Source organism: Podarcis cretensis, assembly GCF_951804945.1.
Source record: "Podarcis cretensis genome assembly, chromosome: 13".
Classification (NCBI taxonomy): domain Eukaryota; kingdom Metazoa; phylum Chordata; class Lepidosauria; order Squamata; family Lacertidae; genus Podarcis; species Podarcis cretensis.
The window spans coordinates 37891300-37915935 of NC_137182.1; the positions used below are offsets into that span (position 1 = coordinate 37891300).

Genomic DNA, 24636 nt, shown 5'->3' on the forward strand with positions numbered 1-24636 from the left:
ATAACTGCAATAAGGTCCTGTATTTATGCCTTCTGATGTGGAGCCCCTTGTATAGCCATGCATTTATCAATAAAAAAACAGAGGGATCAGACCTAAGGTCTATCTAGTCCGGCATCCCGTTTTGCACAGCAGCCAATCAGATGACTCTGGAAAGCCGAGGCAGGGCACAAGAAACAGCCCTCCGCTACTAGTCAGGGTACAAATAATAAATTATTATTATTACTATTACTGTTGCTCCACAGCAACTGGGATCCAGCAACATCCAGTCTTTTGAATAGAGCTGGCTCTATTTAGGCAACACAGTGAAGAGTCATTGACACATCTATTTGGGTTTGTTGAACCCACAATCCCTGTAAAGTTAATGATCCATTAAAAACAGATTGAACAAGCCCTTTTCTACCGGGTGGGCTATGTGTGGATAGGGTTGAAGGGTTAGGACTTAAGGAAGAATTAGAACCAAATCCAACACGCATTATCCACTAAAACAGCCTTCCAGAAATTCTGGACTACAATTCCCATTGTGCTGGTTGGGGCGGATGGAATTGTAATCCAAACATTTGAAAAGCAGCAGGTTGAGGAAGGCCGCACTATACCAACCAAAGCCACGTACACTGACATGTTAAAAGAAACGAACACATCTAAGGAGCAATCTTTTTTATTTTTAATTATATTCAACACGGTAATTTCAATTCCCTGTTCTTTAAAACATATGCAGCTGAGCTGCTGAATAAACAAGTACAATATAGAGACTTCTTTGGAAAAAAAATACTCATGCGATATTGCACATTTAAGTTTTTCTGCATTTTTTTCTTCTTGTTTTTTTTTCTTGGCGATGCAACCATATAGAAAATACTTCTGTTATGTACAGATATGTTTGGGGAGGGGGAGTTCACAGATCAGGGCAGGTGGAGAGAGAGAGAGAGAGAGAGAGAGAAAATAAAAATAAAAAGGGGTGGGCAAAGAAAAGAGAAAGGGGTGACATGGTAGAAAAGAAGGGACTTATTTATTTTGGCAGAGGAAATCTTGGCTCATGATAGCGCAGGAAAAAAACAACACACACACGCACAGACAGGATTTTCAGGGTAGTACTTTGGACCCGTTTCTCTTGGAATTACTTCTAGCCCTCAGTTTCACTTGGAAGTACTTCTAGCCCTCAGTTTTAACATTGAAAATATTTGATTGTGTGCGTGCAGGAAGAGGGATGGAGGAGAGCCGTGTAAATGGACACCCCCCCACCCCAATGCATCCTCTAGGAAAGCAGCGGCGGCAGAATCCAACAAACCGGAATACGAGAGGTCAAGGAGGCACAGGTCCTGGAAGAGGAGGAGGAGTGGAGGAGCTGGCAAATGGGACAATGACAAATGTGGACTTGTACGGCCAATGCTGTCCATTGCACAGCCCAGGGTTACAGACGTCCAGGAGATCCTCACAGCGGGACTGGGCGTTGGCAGAAGGCTGTGGGGAGGGGGGCACTGTCCAGACAGCGGGAAGGGGAATGAGACCGTTTCCCTGGGATTCGGCCTCAGGTTCAGGCAAGGGAACACTAGAAGCATCCTTCAGAGCCAGGCTGGACACTATAGGACGCTGGAGTTTCTGAGAAGGGACCAAGCCACACTCGCACCTGAAAAATCGAGATGCTGAGGGAAGCGAACAACAGGAGCAGAGATCAAAACCCTCCCCATGTAGCCCCACCCCTGCAGCTATTTCCCCCAACCCCAAGCTATGGCACTTAATAGCCTCATCTTCACAGGCAATACTATCTTGTCTCCTAAATTAATGCCGCCGCAGAACTCTCCTGTCCGTCTGGCTCCAGAGAGCCTCGTGGCAGCCAACCCCAAAAAACCATTAAAAAACCCCCCAACCGTTACCCACAATTCCCCGCTGATTAAACAGTGCTAAGGCGCTTCTCTCGCTCTCGTACATGCACATACACACACCCACACACCCAGGGCTACCACATCCCATTTTTAAACCCGTCTGCTCAAGTTCTCCGACTTCCAGGCCAGCTGCCAGCCTCGGCTCTAAAACCTGGCTGCCACCTTCAACTCTGTCCTCTTGGGAGTACTAACCCAATTGTCAAATGCACCGGTTTGTTTCGGCAGGATGTGAGTGGGTGCTTGGACTGAGTCCTGCCACCCTTTCCCTTACGCAGCCTTGAGATAGCGGTCCTCCTGAGCTGCAGAGCTATGGGGCCAAAGCTGCGAGCAACACCGATGACCCAAGATATCCTGCCAGTTAATAGGGGACCCCTGTTAACTCGACTTTGCCCACAGCCTCAAAAAACTTCCCAACCTGTAAAGCAAACTCTTATTTGCCTGCTGTCAGGAGAATGACATTAAGGCCTCCTTGCTCCTTTTGAGCCCCCAGTAAGACTGGCTCCCGTCATTCCCTCTCCCTTTGTTCGTTAAAGGAAAAGCAACAAGCAAATAGCATCACTTTTAAAAGGAAGCCACAAAATAAATACTGTCTCTGGAGAGGAGGAGGGGGGGGGGAGAGGGGATGGGGAGGACATTGGGCTGGAGACATCACATCTGGTGAGAAAAACTTGGCCCCTCTGTGTAAAACAATGGATGATGGGTGTCTGATTGCCTGAGGCTCAGAATCCCCCACGTTTGGAGTGTTTTGAGTGGTGAAGAGGGAGTTGGCCACCCCTATCCTTGTGTTATGTCTCCTGTTCCGATTGAGGATCTGGTACACAAGGAGGTGGGGTGCGGAATAAGGCCCCTGCATCTCCCCCCCGGGGGGGGGGGGAGGAGTCGGGGGCGGTGGCAGCGGCGGTCACTTGGAGAGTTTGCTGATCACACGGATTAGAGCGGCGTTTTCGTCTTTGAGACGCTGGTTGTCTGCCTTCAAATCCGAAAGAGCCTGCAAGAGAGAAGACGAGTAAGACAAAACCTGCGCCACCTGGTAAAATCCTTCACCCCCATCCTCCCCGGCCTCAGCTTCTCTCCGTCAAACTCCAGGATGAGACCTGAAGGCTGATCCAACCTGGTGGGAATTACCTTCAATTCTTCCTCTAGCTCTGCTGCTTTCCTCTCCAAAGCTCGGCGTTCCTGGAGGGAGAAGAGGGAAAGGTGAGGATAATGGGAAAGGGGCAGGGGAGCTCCAAGAATGTATTTAGGGAAAGCCAGTCCCTTCAGGGCAGAAGTGGGCTGATTTCGGTCTTGTGTGTCCTAAAATGCCACCTATGTGTGCGTGGTTTTTTATTTTTTAATATAAAATTTATTAACATATAAAACATATACATTTACACAATACACAACACACTACCTTATTTTCATAACATAAAACATACCTACATTACTCTATATAATACCTACTTTTACTGTACATATCAACATACCTACAGACCTACCCCACATGGACACGCACCAAGTGACTTGACTTCCAGCTGTTTTTGTTATGCTACTTTATTTTTTCCAACTAGCTTAAACACATTTCATTATTTCTTTAATCTCTTCTTCTATATTGACTTTACTCTCCTTTCGCTCTAATCATTTTCTGGATTCACTCAATATCTGTTAGAAATTCTGCTTTTTCCACATAAATTTTGATGTATTCCTTAAAGATAGCCCACTCCTTATTCACTTTTTGTACCATATCTCATCTTATCCTCCCTCTTAGTTCAGCAATATGGAAGTATTCAATCATTTTAGATAGCCAGTCTGTTTTAGTTGGGACGCTGCTACTTTTCCAATTTTTGGCAATCAATAACCCTGCCGTCGTAGTTGCATACATAAATATTGGTCTGACCGTTCTTTTTATTTCCTCTGACATGATACCTAGGAGAAAGGATTCTGGTTTTTTTCCAAATGAAAATCAAAACATCTTTTTCAGTTCATTATAGATATTTCTCCAGAATCCCACTATCTCTTTGCACTCTCACCACATATGTAGAAAGGTTCCTGCCCCATTGTTGCATCTCCATCAGACATCACTAGTTTTTATACATTTTTGCCAGCCTGACCGGGGTCAGGTACCATCTGTATTGTGTGTGTGTGTGTGTTAGCTTTACGAAGCTCTTTACAGGTTAGCAGTAACTAGCCTACTCTTAAGTGATCCTGAACACACACTCTTGCTTAAGATCATAAGCAGCATCTGGCTGGGTAAGCCCAAGGTCGACACGCCAAAGCATACTTTGTAAGAATTTCAGAAACCCCTGGGATACACCTGCATCTACCCCTCCAACCCCGCTAAAGAATGAAAGGATAACTCCTCCAGGCCCACAGGGGGCAGCAGAGGGATTCACTCTAGTATAGTTTCCCTTCCTATGACTAACAAAGAGCTGGGCTCGTTCCCAGGCTTCTCTAGCAGGAGGCATCAAACAAGTCTTGCAATTCAGTTCATTTGAAGCCACAGAATCCTTAACTTAGCAAGGGAAGAAAAAGAGGGACCAATATAGGTACTTACAAATCTCTCCAGCTCTAGGAGAGCTGGTCGCTCGGCAAAACGCTCTTGCCTCTGTGGGTGAACAACGAAACAAAACACACAACGTAAGGTACCTAACACAATGAAGCTCCCAACCTTTGAGGGGGAGAGGGGGTTTGTTTATCTATTAAATGAGGCATCCCCAAACTTGGCCCTCCAGATGTTTTGGGACTACAGTTCCCATCATCCCTGACCACTGGTCCTGTTAGCTAGGGATGATGGGAGTTGTAGTCTCAAAACATCTAGAGGGCCGAGTTTGGGGATGCCTGTATTAAACGAAAATTCTACCCCCTTCAAAGACTGTGCTAAAAATGGGGGCGGGGAGCGGCACGGGATGAAGGAGCACATAAACTGCTTTCAGGAAACCAAAGCATTTAAATTTTACCTTCTGAAAATGTCAGGCAATGCTACATTAATAGTAATGATAATAACAACAACTTCCAAGTACTTGGCAATCATTTTTAATGATTCATATGGAATTTTACACACATTTTACTTACCAAGCTAAACTAAATTATATTAATTTAACTAAAATGTCTTTTGAATTCCCAGGTCATGTTACAACTTTTCAGCACCCCTCACTGTTGGGATTTGAAAGCTGGAAAATTCAACACGCCCCTTATCCCAATAACGCTGTATCTCAATAGGTACGCATGGAAACCAGGTATATATAAAACACACCACATCCATCGCAGAGCTGCCTGTTGCTCTTCATGTCCCCACCGTGTCCCAGCTGCCACCCAACTGAGAAGCTTCTGCTCTGCCCTGTTCCTTACCTGGGTCACTCTTTCCAGCTCCAGCTTGATCTGCGTCAGCTGTAGCTGTGCTTCTTGTAGCTGCTCCTTCAGTTTTTCATTCTCGATCACGAGATCTTCATACAGCTTAGGGTCGGTCACACACACACACACACACACACACACACACACACACAGAGATGGTAAAATAAACCGAATAAGGTACTGAGATCCCTATGAATCCCTTTCCCACCCATATCCCTTCAAATCCAGGAGCCCCAACTTCCAATCATGTGTTTTGATATAGAACTTTGTGCTCCCTCCTCCCTCCCATTCCTTTTTCCTTGTGTGTCATGACGTTTTAAGAAATCTTAGTACTGATTTCTGTAAGTTGCTCCAAGACCCTTTTAGGCTAGAGGGTGGGATATAAAAGCCTGAAATGAAAACATAAACAAAACAACTAACTTTCTTGTAATAGTGATCAGGTTCCTCTTTGCAGCCCAAATTGCTGTTCTGTCTCTGGCAGCTGTAGGGAGCTGTCCGGTTTGACAGGACGCTGTTTAGGTGTTCGCTGTAAAAGAAAAGGGGGACCAATATTATGGGAGGTCACCCCTCGGGTGGCTCCTCACACTGTGCAATCCAGGTGGGCAGTATATAATTTTAATAATGATCAGAAAGTTAAGGCACGAGGATTGGGCACATCAGCAAAACCACGTGTCAAGTTTTGCATATTAAGACTATTGGATCCTGCACTATTTTGGGTTCACCATTAAAAAAACCCCACCATCCTCTTGAGGCCAGCATTAATGTCTTTCTACAATATGAATTGGGACGCAGGTGGCGCTGTGGGTTAAACCACAGAGCCTAGGACTTGCCGATCAGAAGGTCGGTGGTTTGAATCCCCGCAACAGGGTGAGCTCCTGTTGCTTGGTCCCTGCTCCTACCAACCTAGCAGTTCAAAAGCACGGCAAAGTCAAGTAGATAAATAGGTACTGCTCCAGCGGAAAGGTAAACGGCGTTTCCGTGCGCTGCTCTGGTTCGCCAGAAGCGGCTTAGTCATGTTGGCCACATGACCCGGAAGCTGTACGCCGGCTCCCTCGGACAATAAAGCGAGATGAGCGCTGCAACCCCAGAGTCGGCCACGACTGGACCTAATGGTCAGGGGTCCCTTTACCTTTACCTTACAATATGAATGGCATGAGTACTAAGGAGCATCAGCAGGCAGAATTTGTGAGTCAACCTACCCCTAAGCCCCTTCTCCACAACCCAGCTAGAAGTGCTGGATCCCAAAGAGGAATCTACCTGCTATGTCCTGATGGATCTTCATTGTTGACTTGCTTGCTGTCTTCATCATCTTCACCCTAAATGGGGGGGGGGGAGAGAAGTTGGGGGGTTTAAGGTCTCCCCTAAATTGCCTGTGCAGACAACTTGGGTGCTTGTACAAGGCAGCTGCCGCGTTCTCGATGACAGAATGGCACAGAGCCTCATACAGATGGTCCTGAAACTCTGCCCTCCGTTCAGTGCAAGAGCCCCGACTGAGTCCGCTTCCGCATTCACCTCTGAGTTCCCTCCCAGTCCGGAGACGAGCCGTCGGCCTTTCCTGCGGTCCCTGATGGCGAGTCTGTTCCGTAGATCCGAATCTGCCTCTGAGCTGGTATCCTCGGCTTCTGAGACTGCAGCGCGGACAGAAAAAGACATGCAGCTGAGCTCAGGTCCTTGCATGCCAATAGACTGAATATGTCACAATATCAGCAGTGGAGCTCAGGAGAGATTGTGGAAGGTTTAAAAGAAAGTTGCAGTAGTACAGAAGTTCCTACAGGCCCAAAGCTAAACATGCCAAATGAGGGAGTTGAAAAACAGAAAGGAAAAGAGGGCGCAAAAGTTGTTACCTTTTCTGGGCTGCGAATTCACCACTAACGGATTCACAGTATAAACCGAAGAACCTTCTGAACTCGAAAGCCGGAATCTCCTGGAAGAGTCCTGCATGAGGCAGCAGGGTTAGGATCAGGGGAAAAGCAAGAAGGGAGATAGATTATACATAGGCTGCACGCTGGCTCAAAGGAACAGGGCAGCAATTTGCGGAGGGCCAAACGAAAGCAAGGAATGAGTGGAACAGACTGGGTGATGGGCGCCACTGCACCATGAGATGTGCAAAAACACAGCAGGCTCTCACCCAACCTAGTGCAGACAAGGAACCCACACTGTGCAGTCTGATGGATACAAATAACCCAGCACCTGTCACGAAGGTTGGAAGCGGATACTGCACACAGTCTGCCATGAGCTAGCTTGATTTTACCTGTAAAATCTGCATCCTGAAAAGGCAGGTAACAATTCTAATCACCCTAGATCAGAGCAATAGCCTCGGAATAGATCCACCTATCATGGTTCTCTCTGAGCAAGCCAGAAGTTCCTCCACTGGCTTGGCTGCCACGTCCTCCACCCCACCAGAGCCCCTGTGCCTCCTGCCATCTCTACCATAGTCTCCTGGGACTGCTGCTCTCCATCTTTGTCATGCTTCTCGTCCTCCTTATTTCGCTGCTCCGGGGCTGCTCTGGAGTCCCCAGCCCGGCCCATGGTCTTCTCAGCCTCCTTCAGGTCCGTGAGAGTGACACCCTTGAAGTGAGAAGAGAAGGAAAGGCACATGAAAGCGATGCGCCAAACAGAGAACCACCTTGCCACCTAGAGGTTGATGCTGGCACAACACAGCAAGAGTTCCTTGCTAAGTCTCTGAGCTAGGCCAGACAAGCGCATTCCCTTATGCCTGACACTCCCCTCTTCCGGTCTGCTTAGTGGTACCTCCCCGCTTGAACCACCATGACCTGCACCAACACCTACCTGCGTGGAACGCCTGGACTGCCTCATGAGCCTCGAACGGGCCTTCCTCTGGGACTCCGACTCTTCGTCCCGCACGGGCGTTTGGTACGACCTGGCAGAGGAAAGGAGGGTTTGGGCACCATTTACAAGGCTTTCTCTTTGTGCCCCTTCCATTGCTCCAGGGGGCTCCCCTTTCTTACTTGCCAACCACCTCAGAGCCTGTGCCCTGGCTGGTTGCTTCCCAGTAATGGGAAGGAAGCACTATGCAACCAGGCAGAGGGTCTTCTCGGTAGTGGCACCCACCCTGGGGAACACCCTCTCATCAGATGTTAAGGAGATGGGTAAATTATATAACATTTAGGAAACCTCTGAAGGCAGCCCTTTACAGGGAAGCTGTTTAAGGTTTAATGTTTTGCTATGTTTTTTTATATGTTGGAAGCCACCCAGAATGGCTGGGGCAACCCAGTCAGATGGGTGGGGTGCAAATGATATTATTATTATTATTATTACTACTACTACTACAGTCGTACTTTGGATCCCAAACGCCTTGGTACTCAGACATTTTGGCTCTCGAATGCTGCAAACCTGGAAGTGAGTGTTCCGGTTTGTGAAGTTCTTTGGAACGCGAACGTCCGAAACGGGTCCCGCGGCTTCCGATTGGCTGCAGGCGCTTCCTGCAGACAATCAGATGCTGTGCTTTGGTTTCCGAACATTTTGGAAGTTGAACGGATTCTGTTTGACTTCCAAGGTACGACTGCAATGCTAGGCATGTCCCTTTGCCTACCCTAGTAGTTTGCTCCCAACTTTCTTGACTGCGGAGTGGGAAAATACAAGCCTGCCCTCCCTCTGATGCTCTCTTCAGCCTGCCTAACTGGGCACAGAATGCTCTGAGACAGGTCAGATGCCTCGTAGATAAGCTCACTCCTAGCTTCTAAGAGCCACACAGAGAAAGCTGAGTGCAGGGTGGGGACGAAAGGGGGACGAACTACCCCCGAAGGAGCATAACGTGTCCACCCCTCCCCTAACACCCCATGCACTGCTAGCACGATTGCAAGAATCAGGGACTGGTATGGTTTCAAATTGGATGGGGGGGGCATGTGTTGAGATTCCTGTACTGTAGGGGGTTGGACTAGATGACCCTCAGCCCCCTTCCAACTCTACGACAACCGAAGCAGCAAAAGCAGCTGGTGAGCAAGCACTGCTCCCCCCTACCCCCCCCCCCCCCGGCACCAATATGTGGCTGCCATCGTAACAGTGATGAAGAGTCAACAGAAAAGGAAAGATTATATAGAAACAAGAGAAGCAGCAGAGAACCGGCAGATGCCACATCAACAAGGAAACCCCGCTCCTTGGATACAGAGACGAGCCCGTCTATCGTGACCCTAATTGCTTTCTGTAGTCTGCCTGCCCCAGGCCCCACCAACCCTCACCTTCGGCGGTCCCGGGGATCCATGCCAGAGCTGATGGCAGTGGAAGAAGGGGGTTGGTGTGGGGCAAGGGCTGTGTCTATCTTCATCTGAAGGCCACCTTCTAAGTTTCTGCGGGGAGGGAGGGAGGAGAGAAAGAAGAGAGGGAGAAAGAGAGACAGCACGTGGAAGAGTGTGTGTTCAGAGGAGGTCCCTGAAAAGGCCTTTCACTTGCACTCCCAACAACCCCAGGGTTACCTAGAACTCCTGCTTTGACCCAGGGGTCTCCCAAACTTGTGAGTTAAACCCCCACCCTTGTCACAGGCTCTTGCTTGTATGAGCCACAAACCACCTAGAATTGACCACAGAGGCTTTTCCTCACTGGCTGGTCCTCCTTTGAAATTGCTATATACAGCATGCCTGATGCACAAATTATTTTTAATGTTAGTATTTTATTCGCCACCAGTGCAGCAAAGCAAATCTTTAATTAATCCTGTCTTATGGACAAGGGAAGACATAGCTACATTCCCAAAGCAACCCAACTTCTATTTAAAGAGACTCCGTCTCAGAACTCCTCCTTCAAAATCTATGCTGCCCCCTCCCTGCCAACGATTTGTGCTCAGTGATAAACTTTAGGAAGAGTGTTCTATGAAATAATTAAATAACCCAACCGCCCTTAAAATCTACTTCAGACCTATTGTCACTTTGGACACTACTGTCAGCAGCCCCAAATTACAGATGGTGAAAGGGGAATGAAAACAAGATACAGAAAAGGCAAGATAAGAAACGTGCTGAAGACAGACAACAGAGTTCACATCCGCCTGAGAAGCTGAGTACCCAAGGAACGTGGCCCATGCGCTTAACCACCAGTAAGGTGAGTGGAGCTTGCAGGAAGGCCAGGCAGCAGCAATTTCTGGAGGCTCCCAGGCTCCCCCTCCTATCTGTCTTGATTCTAAAGTGAGCCTTGCTTCATATCACACTTCTCTCTCAGGTGAACCCAACTCCAGGCTCATCCCAGCTAACCCGGCAATGAGGCTTCCATGGTTTAATCTTATGTTTCCCAACCTAGAGCCCATCAGAGGTCGCTGCACTACAACTCCCATCATCCCCAGCTGCTCGCCACGCTGGCTGGGGCTGATGGGAGCAGGAAGCCCCATGACGTCCAAAGGCGACCCAGTTCAGGAAGGGATTACACATTGCTCCGGTCTCGAGCGCAGAGATGAATACAAAAAGGAATGTGGCCTGTATTCCTCTTGCACTCCTCCAGAGTCAAGGGCAGAATGCCTCACTACCAACTCAGCTGGTTCCTTTTCATCACATTTCTTTCTAATGCTCAGGATACCATGTGAGGTTGAAACAGAAGGGAAGATCCATCCCATCATGCAGCAAGCTTCACACCGGAGTGTCTCCCTGAAAACGATCTGGAATCCCAAGTGCTACACGTTGGCTCGCCGCCGGTCAATTACTCACGCTCGCCTGGGATCCCGATGGGGCTCCGTGTCTGGGAGGGCAAATATCCGCCGAGTTGGGGTCGGAGTTACGCGGGCCAGGCGTGGCTCTTTGCTCTGTAAAAAGGGGGGAAATGGGGAATCCCATGTGCTGTTACTGTTAACACTGTGAATTCACGTTCTGCCCAGGAGGGGGAGCATCTCAGAGGCCAGCTGGAGACCTGGGAAGCTTTGACTGTGCTTTTGGCCAGATACCACAAGCTCTGGCTGTCTTAAGCGATGCTTCGTGACTCTCTTGACAGATACCAGAGGCACTGCTCTACCAGAGAGCAGTGCTGAGCCCGATGCCTAACACAGCAGTGACGCTTATGAGTAGCTTGGCCGAGACAAGAGAAAGGTCAAAGAAACAAGGGAGCGAGGGCAGAGGGAAGAGTTAAGAGGAAAACCACACCAAAGGGCGGAACGGAAAAGGACACTCTGGATAAGATTTTTCTTGTCCCCCAGTGACCCTGGTAGGGGGGTTCCCTGCCCAAGGGAATTCCCTCCCGCACAAACCCATGGCTCTCAAGCTAAGCCCCACAGGCCTAACCCCCCCCCCCCACAAATGCAACAAGCTGTCTAGCAAGCAAGCAAGGTAATCAGCCACACCCTCTAATGGGCAGAGGCTCCTACCGCATCACCCGCTGGCTCAGAAGCTGTGCTCCTATTGGCTAACCCTGGGCCAATGGGGTTCTTGTTCCACTTCCGTAAGAGCTCCCGGATGTCTTGCTGCAGGTGTAACAGGCAGTGATGGGTTGGGGTCGGGAGGAGAGGGGAGGAGGAAGGGAGAGAGAAAGAAAGAAAGAAAGAGGGCAAAGAAGAGGCTACACTCATGGCAGAACCCCACACACCTTGAAATCCCCTTTTGAGAAGCCACCCAGCTGGAATGAGGGGTCCTGCATAAAGGTGAGCCAATGAGGCTGCTTTACAATGAGCCAGGTCATTGGTCCTTCTAGTCTGTATCTTCTCCTCTCATTAGCAGAGACTTTCCAAGGCCTCAAGACAAAGGACTTTCCAAGCTCTGCTTCCCAAGATCCATTTATCCAAGCAGAAATGCTAAGAGAGTGAAGTCTCCACATGCAAACGCATATGCTCTACCACTGGGTTATGGTTTCTACTTATTTGCTTGCTTCCTGTAACTTAATACTGCTTCTGTTAGCGGTGGGGAGTGGCAGGGTATCCTATGCAGAAGACTCCGCCTTCGGATCCCTGAAAGACCCACCTGCCCTCCTCCAGCTGTGGTTTCTCCAAAATGCCTCCAAGAATACCTGTGCAGCCCTAAGGGCTAGCAGCTTACTATTTTTAAACATTAAGAAAATGAACACCAAAAGCTAAATTCCAAGTGAGAGAAAGCAAATGGAATGCACACAAGCCTGCCTGTTTCACAAGATGTTGCTAGGGATACACAATGTACAAATAGAAATTCTCCTGTATGCACCTGTGTGTGCACTGAGGTTGCTGGCAGGTGCCCTGCTCTGGGTGCCCCCACCCCTGTCCTGATGATGAAATGTGCTCCCCAAACATCTATATTCTGCCATTTTTAGGCACCCGTAAGTCTTGTCGTGCTTTCCCAATCTGCCAGATGAGATACAATCCGAGACTGCTTGGTAATTTTCAGTTGCTGTCTGCTGCACTGTTTTGTCTGTTGCTGGTTTCCTTCTTATCTTACTTGACACTGGTTTAAATCTAATCTCACCCTTAAAAGAAAAACAACCCAAACCATAAACTGCTTAGGAGGCCAACTGGTGGAAAGAAACAGAATGAATCTTAATTGCACCTAGCAGAGCCTTAAAGTGCAACCCTCTTCTCACTGTCCCATCATAGCAAATGGAAAGATCCTTGCTTCTGCTCCAATCCAACGCTGCCAAGCTGAATTGAAATGCTGCCCCCCCCCCCAAAGTTACTCACTCAGGTATTGTAACGGCACAGCTTACCTTTTCCTCCGTATCAAGCCTGGGGCTGGATGCCGACCGCTTGATGCCACTGCCCTCCTTGGCAGCCGCCTCCTCCTCCAGCTTTGCATCCTGCAGCACCCCAAAGCTGCTGGTCTTCCGTAGGCTCTGCTTCCAGATGGCAGGAGCTGCCGTGTCCTCTGGCTCCATGGTGCGGCTAGAGCCTCCAGAGAACTGTTGGGGTGGGAGTGGGAGGGGAGGAGAAAAGAGACAGAGGAAGTGGGGAGAAGAGGAAGGAAGGGGAGTCAGGATGGATGGAGGGAACTTGAGAAACTCGGGACAATGGAGTTAGGAGTGGACAAGCAGGGAATAACCAGGCAGGGCTATATGTGGGGATGCTCAGTCCTTCGCACAGAACCTGACAGCTCCTTGGACAACAAGCAAGCACTGCTAGAGAACGGGGCTCTCAATTATCTAGAACAGGGTTTCCCAAACTTGGGTCTCCAGTTGTATTTGGAATACAATTCCCATCAGGGCGTAGCTAGCTGCTCCGGTACCTAGAGCGGTGGGGGCAGGGCGAGCCGCCCAGGGGGGCAGTGTGGGGAGTTGACCACGGAGTCTGCCTGGTGGATGAAAGCCCCACGCTGCTGTTTTGGGCAGCGTGGGGCCCCAAGCCACTCCCAGGAGAGACGCGTGGCTCAGGCCTGCTGCAGGCCAGGCCCTGTGGTAAGTGCTGCCCCTCACAGTGTGCCATTTTGTCACCCCTCCTCAAGGATGACACAGCCTCCTTCCTACACCCCCAATTCCCATCATCCCTGACCACTGGTCCTGCTAGCTAGGGATGATGCAGTTGTAGCCCCCCCAAAAGCTGAAGACCAAAGTTTGGGAAACTCTGATTTAAGAGAAGGACTAGGGGGGGAGATGAAGGATGTTATGAGTCCCAAATCAAGGAAAGAGGGCTCAGCTTGGTGCAGACGAGAGCTGGGAGACCTCCTGATTTCCCTTGGGAAGGAAGCAACACCTATGCAACAGAGGCATGGCCAGAGTTTGGGGGGCTGTGCAGCCAACTAGGGGGAGAGCCAGGCCTCCTGGGATTGTCTCTACAGGAAGAAAGATTTAAAAGCAAGTGCCCAGCATTGATTTCCCCAAACAAGAGGAACTACAGGGAAGGTCAAAACCGCCAACTCCCTGGAATCCTCAACTCAAAAAGGTTTGCATGCTGCCAAGACTGCTGGGAGAAAGCCACCCTGCACATGCTCAAGAGACGTTTCGTTATTGCTTTGCATGTTCCAGGCCAAAGTCTTGGCACGGAAGTAGGTTAAAGGACTGGATTTTGGCTCCGCTGGGTGGATGCAGCTCTGTAGCTTCCCCACCGCACTCACAAGAGAGATCTGCCCAGAACTGGGGAAATGGTGCAAGTGTCAGGGCTGCAACAAATGCCATGCCAGGGGCCACCTCCCACCTCCATGCACTTGGGGGTGGGCCTCTCTCAAAATGAGGCTGCCCTGAGCTCCCCCTCTCTCCTCCCCCCCCCACTGGCACCTCTTGCTGACTGGACATTCCAAAGCAGAGCAGCCAACGCTTTTAATGAGGAGGACTGTCAAGAGCCACATCATAATGCATCCGCCCTGGGGAATCTTGGAAAGCTTTCAGAGCAGAGTTCATGGCAGGTGAGCAGGCCTGGAAAGCTGCCTTGGCAGAATGGAGCATTGAAAGCTGGTCAGGAAGTTGCTGAGCTTTGAGAAGTTTGCATCGGCTTCCCTGCTGTGGAAGGCTTGGACCCCAGCCCTTTCAGTAACACATTCCGCATCGCCTCCCTTTGCAGGAAGCCTTTGGCTTGGTGGCCAGGCTTCCCCTTCCCACTCAGGCAGGCTCAGGCCGAGCCGTGCTGCTATCTGTGTCCAGGTTCCCAGCAGCCTCTGCCCCAACCTAGTATTGCCCCCTGAGTAGCCCACTGGACTCCTGGTCCTCAAGCACACCATCCCACAGGCCACAAGCAGCTCACTTTTAACCTCTACCTCTTTCTCTCTCTTCCCAAATATCAGCAATCTTATATCTGCAGGGGGAACCCCCTTCTCCGTCGATAAAAATAAAATCCCACACCTGCACTCGCGGGAAACCACAAAGCACCAGCTGCCCCTGCTGCACACATCAGACTGAACACCCACCTAGCCCAGTTCCACTCAGTGGCCAAAAAGACACTTTCAGGTTTTTCGCTGGCATATTTTTAAAAGTCTCTGGTCATGCCAAGTACTCCCATTTCTAGCAAATGGATCTGCCTTAGGAAATACAAGAGGGTCCTGCGAGAAAACGTTGCATGGTTGGAACCCTCCTGTTCCAGGGTTCCAGCCAGCCTGTCAGGCCCCTTTCAAGGATACCCCAGTTCTTTCCCCCAACTATGCCACCCCATCCCCCCACTGTCAGTCATCATTTCATGCCCACTGTTGGGACACTTTTAGAACCCGCCCCGCCACAGTTCCCCCGCATCCCAATAATTTCTTGAGGTTTCCCTCCAGTCTCCCAATACCTCTCTCTTGTATGTACAGTGGTGCCTCGCAAGACGAAATTAATTCGTTCCGCGAGTTGCTTCGTCTTGCGATTTTTTCGTCTTGCGGAGCGCAGATTCCCCAGGTATTAACGGCTTTAAGAAAAAGGAAGCAAACCCGCAAGACGTTTTCATCTTGCGAAGCAAGCCCATAGGGAAATTCGTCTTGCGAAGCAACTCAAGAAACGAAAAACCCTTTCGTCTTGCACGTTTTTCGTCTAGCGAGGCATTCGTCTTGCTGTGCACCACTGTACACAGGTTGGTGCTCTGAGAACGTGTTTGCTGTATGTGGCAGTGGCTTGGACTGGAGGTACTGAAAGCCCCTGCAAAAGCCTCCCAACCAGGAGTGGGGCCTGGTCCGCCACAATAATCTGATTAATGCAGCTCTCAAAACACACAGCCAGTGGTGACTCACCAGGCAAGAGAATGCTCAGCTTCTTTTAAGGCCTTGGTCTCACGATGCCAGTCTTCTCCAAGCTGGTGCCGTCCAGATGTTAGGTTTCCAGCTCCCATGAGCCTCAGCCAGCATGGCCAACAGGAATGATGGGAATTGTGGCCCAACATCTGGAAGGTACCAGCTTAAGAGGCAATTGTGCCAGACCATTAATGGGGAAAACGACACCCACAATGGCACATTCTCTCCACACACCCTCCTTGCATCTGCATGGGACACTCACTGCAGCTTTTTGCTCCTTCTGGGGCACCAGAATGATCCCTGTTTTGCGCAAGCTTTGCCGCCACATGGAAGGCCCCAGAGGGCTGGGGATGGGGAGAACAGGGGTGATGAAGGCAAACTGTGGCTGGAGTGGGCAGGCGGAAGGAAGGAAGAAAGAAGCGGGACGAGGTGCAAGCCAGAAGCGGATGGAAGGCGTACGAGGAAATGTGAAAAGGAAAACAAAGGCAGAAAAAGAAAACACAAAAGTCCGACGTATTTCACACAGTGCAGGCAAAAATGGCATGCGGTGGAGAGGACGGCCGACCAGGCATCAGAATGTCCGTGTGTCCAAGGCCCAACCATCTCAGGCAACTTATTTAGGAGGCTTCTTCTTGGAGAGTCACCTGCCGATCAGATCGCCAGACTCGCCTGTGCTGGCGTCCCAAACAGGATGACGGTTATTCTGGCCTCATCCCAGGGTAGGTGCAAGAGAGGTGACTGGTTAACATGCAAGATGATGCAAGATGCATGCAAGATGAAGGTGTTGGTGTGTTAAGACAGGAGAAGTTATAAATGGGGACTCAGCAAGTGTTACGTGCCAGAGGGGAGGGGAGCATTCATGCAAGGACCCATGAAAAGCCAACTGAGAGGGGAAAGAAAAGAAGCTAGTCCTTAACAGGCAAGTAGCACCCCATACAGGACCGAGGTCTTGTGGCTGTCTGCTCCCCCGTGTCCAAATCCCAATTCCATAGAAACTATGAGTCCTGGTTCCCAGGACACAGAAGCCCTAACTACCTTCACTCTTCATTCTCCCTCCTCCCAAAAGAACCCCTTAGTGAAGTGACTACTCAGGATGGGTAAGCTGAGGCCTGCAGCCTCAAGTCCAAGACCATGAATGCAAAAGTGACTGGAAACGTCTCTTTAACAGGCCCTGCTGCTCGTCACCTCTCAAATCTCAAGAGCTGGTTTTCGGCAGGAGTCCAGCAGCTCCCAGGCCTACACTGTGAAAGGTGATGCGGGGGGTGAGGCATGGAGATGTGCCAACCCCCCCCCTTTCACCTAAGGGAGAAGCTAAGGGTTCGTGCAGGTGAGCAAAACCTCACCTTCTGCCCCATGGGACTGGGGGACACAGGGCTGACAGGGGTCACGGAGACGCCATTCACTGCACTGTTGTCCGTCGGGGGAGCGGCCTTCACCTCTGCCAAAGGAGAGAAAGCAGTTAGCATCTAATTGGCTGTGCCAGACCCTTCCGAGATCTGGGCCAATGAAGGCCACTGCCCACCATGTAGCTCCGCCTACCATTAGAGTGTGGCGTCTCCTCCCCCTCCGAGGCAGAGCTGGTCTCCTCCTCGCCAACGGCAATGGTCCCCAGGGTCTTGCGCTCCTTTGACTGGTCCTGGACGGAGATCTTCTCCTTGCTGCTCATGCGGCACACAGAGCTCCTAAGAAGCAGAGAGGAGATGCGGGGAATTAAGGGTGTTAAAGGAAAGTGGATGGTTTTAAAAGAAGCGAAGTTGCTCAGCCCACCACAGTTAAATTACATCAATGGCGCGTTTGCCCAGACAGAGCCAATGGGAGCCATCGGAAGGTTGCAAACTTCAGCCACACTTGAAACTGCTTCGTTCCAACAGCCCTCATTTCCCTATATTTATGATCAGGTTCAAGCGGAGATCTCGAGATGAAAGAGGTTACCTGGGCTGGGCTGTAATACTCTGGTGAACTGGTTTAGGCCAGGCGTTGCCTCATGGCAGCTGCCCTGCAGGTGAACACTGGTTTCTTGCATGAACAGCTGCTCTAGAACTCAGACAACTCAGGCACATGACATGCCATTTCTCCTGAAATTTGGCTTTCATACCATGCAAGATGCTGCCAACCAGCCTAAGCCTAAGGGCTTGCTCCTATGTGCCAATCCTGGAAGTGCTGTACACCTGTATTTCCGTATTAAATCTTTTCCTGCTCTTCAGCCAAAAAGGCTCTCGGAGCAGCTGACAGACAGATCAGCGGAAATCAAGATTGTTCTGATCCTCAGGCCTGCAATGTGACTGAGCAACAACAAGAGTATCTACAACTCAACGGGCAACGTGGAGGCTGCGCTCCCAAACCTTGCACTTCACACGCTTTGTAACTTCACACAGGGGAGAGGTGTCTGAGCTGGCACTTGGCCTCTATGTCTGAACATGCGTGAGCTAGCGCATGGCTTGCTTTTAGAAAACAACCACCGAGGTTGCCTTGGTGACGTCTCGTAACGAAATGCCCAACCAACGCAAGTTTGAGGCAAGCGAGCCGATGCTTCCTGCTAACAGGAGAGGCTTTGCTTCCCTGCTAATGTTTGTGGGACGACAGGAGACACTTGCAATTTGTACAGGCTCGACGTCTGTAACCACAAAACAGTTGGATAGCCCAACCTGACGTCTGCAGCTGGCAACAGTAAACACTTCTGCAGCAAACCGGGCTGCCAAACTTGCTGTGCGCCAAATAAAGACTTCTCTCTAAACCTGCTTTGCAACGTGCACTTGGCGTGGGGTTCGCATGCGCCTGTTCCCATACTGCTGAGCCATAATAAGCTGCATCCTAGATTAAAGAACCGATAGCCGACACAGCTGCAAGCCAGGGCCTTTACCAACTCATGGGAAATGACGGCTGGGTACAAGGGCGGAAGCTGTGGACTTTAGAACCAGAAAGGCAGCATTAAAAGGTTGGGAACCTAAGAGACAAATGCCCCCACGCCCACACCTCACCTCCGGTGCTTGCTCGTGTACGATGGGGGCTGCTCCAAGCTGGTGTCAATCACTGCCTGCTTCAGGTGAGCTTCCTTCTTGCTGCGTAGCTGAAGGTTAGGGAGAGAGATGGGGGGTGAGGGTCAAGCTCTCATTCTCTTTGGCTATGTGACCTTTGTAATGATGAACAAATTTTGCCAGGGTAGCAGAGGGCAATGGCACCTGCCCTTCTGGGCAGACATACCTGGGGCAAGAGCGCTGCCCCAAAGCTTCTGCTTTCTTCAAAGGATCCACCAAATGGAGAAGAGCAGTAGTGGCTGAGATCTGTACTGAACAGGCTGTGGGAATCACGCTGAAACGCTGCTGCTGAATTTAAGGGGGAGGGCGATGTGTTTGGGAAAATAAAGCGCAGATGTGCCCACAGTTGGCATTTGCATTGAGTGCAGCCGAGGAACAGAGTTCTTGCATGGCTTAGGAGCTAAGAAAGGTCCGCCACAGGGATGGTCATGGATACAGGAAGAGCCTTGCTGGATCAGAAGTGTGGACACTGGTGCTCCTTTGGTCTGATCAAGCAGGGCTCTGTTCATGTTCCCGCAGCAACCAGACAGATGCTCCAGGGATGCCTACGAAGAGGAAACAACACCAACCTTCTCCCCCCACAGCCACAAGTATTCAGTATTACATTATGTTCTCTGGAAGTGGAGGCAGCGTAGACAGCCGTCATGACATGAAACCAGTGACACAATACTTATCTTCTGCTCTACAGCCGCTAAAGGCTCTCAAAGCAGCTCGTGAATCAACCTGGACTCAAATCTGGTACGCTGCCTGGAGCTGATAAGAGCTGGGAATCCCAACAAACCCAGGAGGGCACCACAGGCTTCTCGCCTTTGCCACACGTGATTCTGGAAACCTCCACCATGTCTCCCTAAATCAAAACGCCCCAAACACTTTAAGAACAGGCTTTGCCAATCTGGTGCCTTCCAAGTGCTGTTGGACTACAACTCCCATCATCCCAAGCCAGCGCCCTCCAACAACACCCAGAAGGGGCCAGGTGGGTGAGGGCTGCTCCAGGCCTTTCCCTGTTGGGAAGCTGCTCCAGCCCCTTGCTTCTTCATGTGTCCTGTGTGCCAAGGCTTCTTTCCCTCTTTATGGCTTACAACCTGGCTCTCTCAAGACTGGTTCTCACAGGAAAACTCCCAGAGGGAAGGAGGAAAGCCCTTAAAAGGTTTCCAAAGGGCCCGGAGGCTGATCTGGTTTCAGTCCACTGGTGGAAAAAGAGCATGCAGCTGACAGGCGGGTGGGAGAAGCCCATACCGCTTTCCATCCCCTGGGGAACAAGCCTCTCTCGCCGCGGAAGGTTTTTGCTGGGAGGGCTGGAAAAGGGAGGCGTGTGGGCTTCACCAGCAGCCGCCGCTCTGAGGAGGCCCACCCTGCAGTTTCAGAAACACTGCCCTGGGCTGGTGAAACTCAAATTAAGCTGACAGGCAGGATTGGCCTCGCTCCCTGACCTCCTGCCCTGTGGGGTCGTTGCCGTTCCTCTCTACTTTCTGCTCTTGTGGCTGATGCTGCAAAGGTAGGAAGGCCGTGTATAATAACATTAACCAAGACTGAGCCTCCCCTGCATCCCTCAAGCATTTTTATTTACTTTTTAAAAAGTCAATTGGAAAAAAATTCTGGGAAGGGAACAAAAATGTAACCCATGCCCCCATGATGAGAGGGAACAGTTACACAAAGGAAATATAGGCTGCTGCTTCATCTGCATGCCATATACATAGCCAACAACAGAAATCAGCTCCACTTGGTGCTGAATTACGGTCTTTTTAAAATTGCAAAGGTTACACAGGTCTGGATGAGTCTAGTCAGCCACTGCAAGAAACTTTTGTCTGTCCTAATGCACCCAATAAAGGGTGATGGGGGGGGGCGGCAGAAGAAAAATTACCCCTGAAGTTTACTGAATTAGCACACAACCTCTTAAAATATTGTTTGTGTGTACATGCTTCTATGTAAACACACACACATATATATACACACACACAACAACAGCTGTTAAGATGGGAGTCCTAGATAAATTGCAACTATTCATTAAGCACCTGGGCAAATGAAATGTCTTCAGCTGGCACCTAAAACTCATCAGGTGAGGTGCCAGGTGAGCAGCCCTAAGGGAGCTGACGGAGGAAGAAGCAAATGGCTTCTTCCTCCGTCGCTGCCTGACTAACTGCCGATGGTGGGAGCCACAAGGACCCGCCTGTGAAAAGGGTCAAGAGGCTGGGGTTTTTTTTGGTTCAGGGACACCTTTCTGTGATTTTAGCACGAGACATTTGTGAAGCAGGCACACAGCACAATGCCACCCATACAACCGCCTCTGAATGGGATTGACGGGGCACAAGCAGCTTCTATTTGGGACTAGGGGTCTTGCAAGCTTCCCCCAAAGCAGCTCCTCTCTCAGCCCAACTCCTCAAATTGGCATCTGCAAGGTTTCCCTCCTATTCCAGAAACAAGGCGTTCAAATGCTGTCTAGCTCCACACAAGAGCGAGGGCTCCACGCGCCACACGCTTTCTGCACAGACCCTAGGCAGCGGTCCCGATTCTGTTGTATCTGCCACACACGGGGGCGGGGGGGGGGGAGAGAAGGGTAAGAAGAAAAGTCACTCACGTCGATTTGCTTGCGTTGGAGATCCTCGAGCAGAGCCAAAGTATCCTCATCCGCAAGGTCGCAGGGACGCTGGCCCTAGGATGGGGAGGAAACAGCTGGGGCTGAGAAGGGCTCCTTTCGTCACGGTTTGCCATCAGAATAAAACTGGGAAACATGGTGGGTGAAGCAGCTTCCCTTTGGTGTAGATGCGTCTTCCTTCAACTCACCAGCTGTCCTGCCTCCCTCCCTCCTCCAAGCCCATCCACCCACTGAAGAAAGCAACATCCAGGGCTTCTACGAGTTACACTCGATTCCTCACTTGCTTAGAATTACTGGCTGCTGTTTTCAATGAGGGGAGGAAATAAACCCACCTTGGTAGGTACAATTGGAGAGCTTCTGGTTCTAAGCAAGGGGGTAGCCCTTTCAGAAAATAATCTAGAAGGGAGGGGAATGAGAAATAAGGGGCTACCCTCTCACAGCCTAAGGGGGGAAAAAACCCTCGAAGATGGGAGAAACATCCCCAGCCATTTCAAAACGTTCTCCTCTGTCGTACTCCACAACCAAGTCAAGCCTTTCCAGGTCTCTGTCCTTCCTCCAGCATTTTGCAGGATCCACAAGCTTCTATTTGTGGCTGCAGTCAGCAGATTTAGAATTCCAGCCTCCCACATCTCCTTCCCCCTTTGGGTTTTGGTTTTGTAAACCTTTAACTGAACAACGCAGAATAATAATCTATTTCTTTTTTTAAAAAATAAAACAAAAAACTCTGTAACCTTAAGAAACAACATTTTATTTTATTTTAAACAACCTGCTTAGGACACAATTATAAAAAAAATGCAGATGGCATTTCAGAAAAGGTATTTTCCCTTCACCTCGTGAACAAGAGCAAGCCTCGTCCACAACGGTATCGGCTGAGACACCATCTAAAACAACGCACCATCTAAAAACAACCTGATGTTTCCCCCTCCTTCAGAACCATATTTTTATTCAAAAGAAAATGTATACAGATGTAGTCAATTAACTGACCCATCAGAATGCTTTGACACTAGTCCATTAAAATTTCCTTAAAATCTGGTGACGGTCCTCATTTTGCTGTCCTAGAAACCCCTCTGCACCAAGAACAGCTGCAAACATATGAAGTTGCCTGAGACCAGGCTGGAGTGCTGGGCCACTTAGCTCAGCCAACGTACTCGGACTGGCTGGGCCTTTCCAATGCCTTGGGTAACACCAAGTCCTCTCCAGCCCTGCTGTGTGGGCTCTTCTAACTGGAGCCACAAGAAGCCTGGGTTCTGCAACACACAAACACACACACACACACACACACACACACACACACACACACACCAGCCACCTCCTTTGCTCTCACCACGTTGTTGAGTGCCTCCATGTCGCAGAAGTGCTCTGCCAGGAGGCGACAAGCCTCTTCCACTCCCCAGTGGGCTGCCGCATGCAAGGGAGCCCAGCCGTCTTTGTCCTGCACATTGGGGTCATATCCAGCCTGCAAGAGCAGCCTGCAACAGGGCAAGAGAAAGCAGCCGTCAGGGGTTTCCTGGACTGAGGCATGGTGCCTTATGGGAAAACTAGATATTAATAGACAAAAGAGGGGAAAGGCAGACTAGATGGGACAGAGCAAAGACGGTGCTGGATACAAGAGCTGCAGGGTCTTCTGTGAGGGCTGGGTGGGTGGGTGGGACAGTGGTCCAAGGGAGATACAGAACTCAAGAGTCCCAAATTATCCAGGGACAAGAATTCTCCTGAATTCTTCTGTGAGGTACATATCTAAGGGCCAGGAATTTGAGGTTCTCGTGGCAGGGAGAACAGGGGGGACAGGAGACTGGGACTTTTGGAAGAGCGAGTGAGTTAGAGAAGCAGCGTGGATGGAACTTGCTGGAAACCTGCTGGGGTCATCTCTCTTTTTCTTTCCTTCTTTTTTGAGGGGAGGGGTCCAAATGCTCAAAGCAAGATGGCTGGGAGCAGGATGCCAATATCCTGGATTCTTATCAGCTCCGAGTCACCATCAGGAGGCTGGGGTGGGGACTGACACTGACTTGGCCTACGCTTTTCCCTAGGCCCCGCCTTTGCTCAGGGGATGTTTGGCAAGGCACGGAGGAGGGGGGGGGGAATCAGAAGAAGTGGTGCAACTAACCACCTGGGCTGGGAGAGTGGGTATGGCAAGTGCCCAAACCTGTTGAGGCAAATAGGAACCTGAGGTGTGACGTTGGCAGCCATTTTGTAAACCCACGTGCTTCTATGACGTTCGACATCTAGCTTAAAACTGTGAGAGGGAGACATGGGATCCCATTTCCTGCTCCAAAAGGGGATTTATCAAAGGGTTTCATGTGCTCAGAATGGATGTCCCTTGGGGCTGGGGGAATCGAAGACCAGGCTCTCACCTCATGACCTCAATGTAGCCTTTGGCAGCTGCCACGTGGAGGGCCGTGGCCCCTGTTTTGGGGTGCGGCTCGTCAGAGATTTTCCCACCGTTCATCCACTGGCGTGCATCACGAAGCATCACCTCCTCCTCCTCTCGCTTGGCTACTTCTACATCTATCCCTGAAAAGGAGAAGGAGGCGTCACGGGAGAGCCAAGAGGGCGACGACTATGAATCTGAACAGCTGCGGCCGCACCAGAGAGCTGCGAAGAAATATGTCTTCTCCTAACGATGCCGAGGAATCCTAGCAACTGGATACTTTTAAAGTCCTTCCTCTTCCAAAAAAACACGTAGTCATCATTGTTTTAAGGAATTTGTGTATGATGTAATTATGGGTGGAGGGCACAATTACATCATACACATATGGCTCAGGGATGGGGAACCTGTGGCCCTCCTGATGAGGCTGGACTGCAACTCCCATCAACCCCAGGCAGTATGGGTCAACGGCCAGGTGTGATGGGAGTTGTAGTCTGGCAACATCTGGGGAGTCCCAGATTCCCCATTCTTAATCTTCACTGGGTTTGGATGCAGAATAAATTATGTACAGTAAGCAAATACAGTGGTGCCCTGCAAGACGAATGCCTCGCAAGACGAAAAACCCACTAGACGAAAGGGTTTTCCGTCTTTCGAGGCGCTTCGCAAGACGAATTTCCCTATGGGCTTGCTTCACAAGACGAAAACGTCTTGCGAGTCTTTTCCCTCCCCCCCTTTTTCTAAGCCGCGGAAGAGACTCGCGGAACGGATTATTTTCGTCTTGCGAGGCACCACTGTATGTGCAAATATAATCTTGGTAGACACTGTATTTTTAAACTGTTCCAGAGCCAGAGAATTTACCAGGTTTTGGAAGTCGTCGTTTCGCTCTGTCTGCAGTAACTAATCCAAGTTGAAAATATTTTGA

General features: G+C 50.2%; 1 protein-coding gene across 4 annotated transcripts in view; it reads right to left on the reverse strand.

The window, feature by feature from the left end:
• Positions 1 to 639: 639 nt before the first annotated feature.
• Positions 640 to 24636, reverse strand: part of PPP1R12C (protein phosphatase 1 regulatory subunit 12C) — a 39038-nt gene continuing 15041 nt past the window's right edge. Inside the window, exons 4-23 of one of the 4 annotated variants that reach the window (XM_079950369.1) lie at positions 23701 to 23860; positions 22674 to 22818; positions 21332 to 21406; positions 18700 to 18788; positions 17261 to 17403; positions 17065 to 17159; positions 12804 to 12995; positions 11503 to 11598; positions 10853 to 10947; positions 9407 to 9514; positions 7998 to 8088; positions 7638 to 7775; positions 7052 to 7142; positions 6720 to 6835; positions 6465 to 6523; positions 5628 to 5733; positions 5205 to 5309; positions 4411 to 4461; positions 3003 to 3053; positions 640 to 2865 (exon numbers count right to left, since the gene is read on the reverse strand). In XM_079950369.1, coding sequence (XP_079806495.1) covers positions 2779 to 2865; positions 3003 to 3053; positions 4411 to 4461; positions 5205 to 5309; positions 5628 to 5733; positions 6465 to 6523; positions 6720 to 6835; positions 7052 to 7142; positions 7638 to 7775; positions 7998 to 8088; positions 9407 to 9514; positions 10853 to 10947; positions 11503 to 11598; positions 12804 to 12995; positions 17065 to 17159; positions 17261 to 17403; positions 18700 to 18788; positions 21332 to 21406; positions 22674 to 22818; positions 23701 to 23860 — 2093 coding nt within the window. In that variant the 3' untranslated portion in view covers positions 640 to 2778. The remainder of the gene's footprint in view (positions 2866 to 3002; positions 3054 to 4410; positions 4462 to 5204; positions 5310 to 5627; positions 5734 to 6464; positions 6524 to 6719; positions 6836 to 7051; positions 7143 to 7637; positions 7776 to 7997; positions 8089 to 9406; positions 9515 to 10852; positions 10948 to 11502; positions 11599 to 12803; positions 12996 to 17064; positions 17160 to 17260; positions 17404 to 18699; positions 18789 to 21331; positions 21407 to 22673; positions 22819 to 23700; positions 23861 to 24636) is intronic. The other 3 variants (XM_079950371.1, XM_079950370.1, XM_079950372.1) reach the window with 3 other exon arrangements.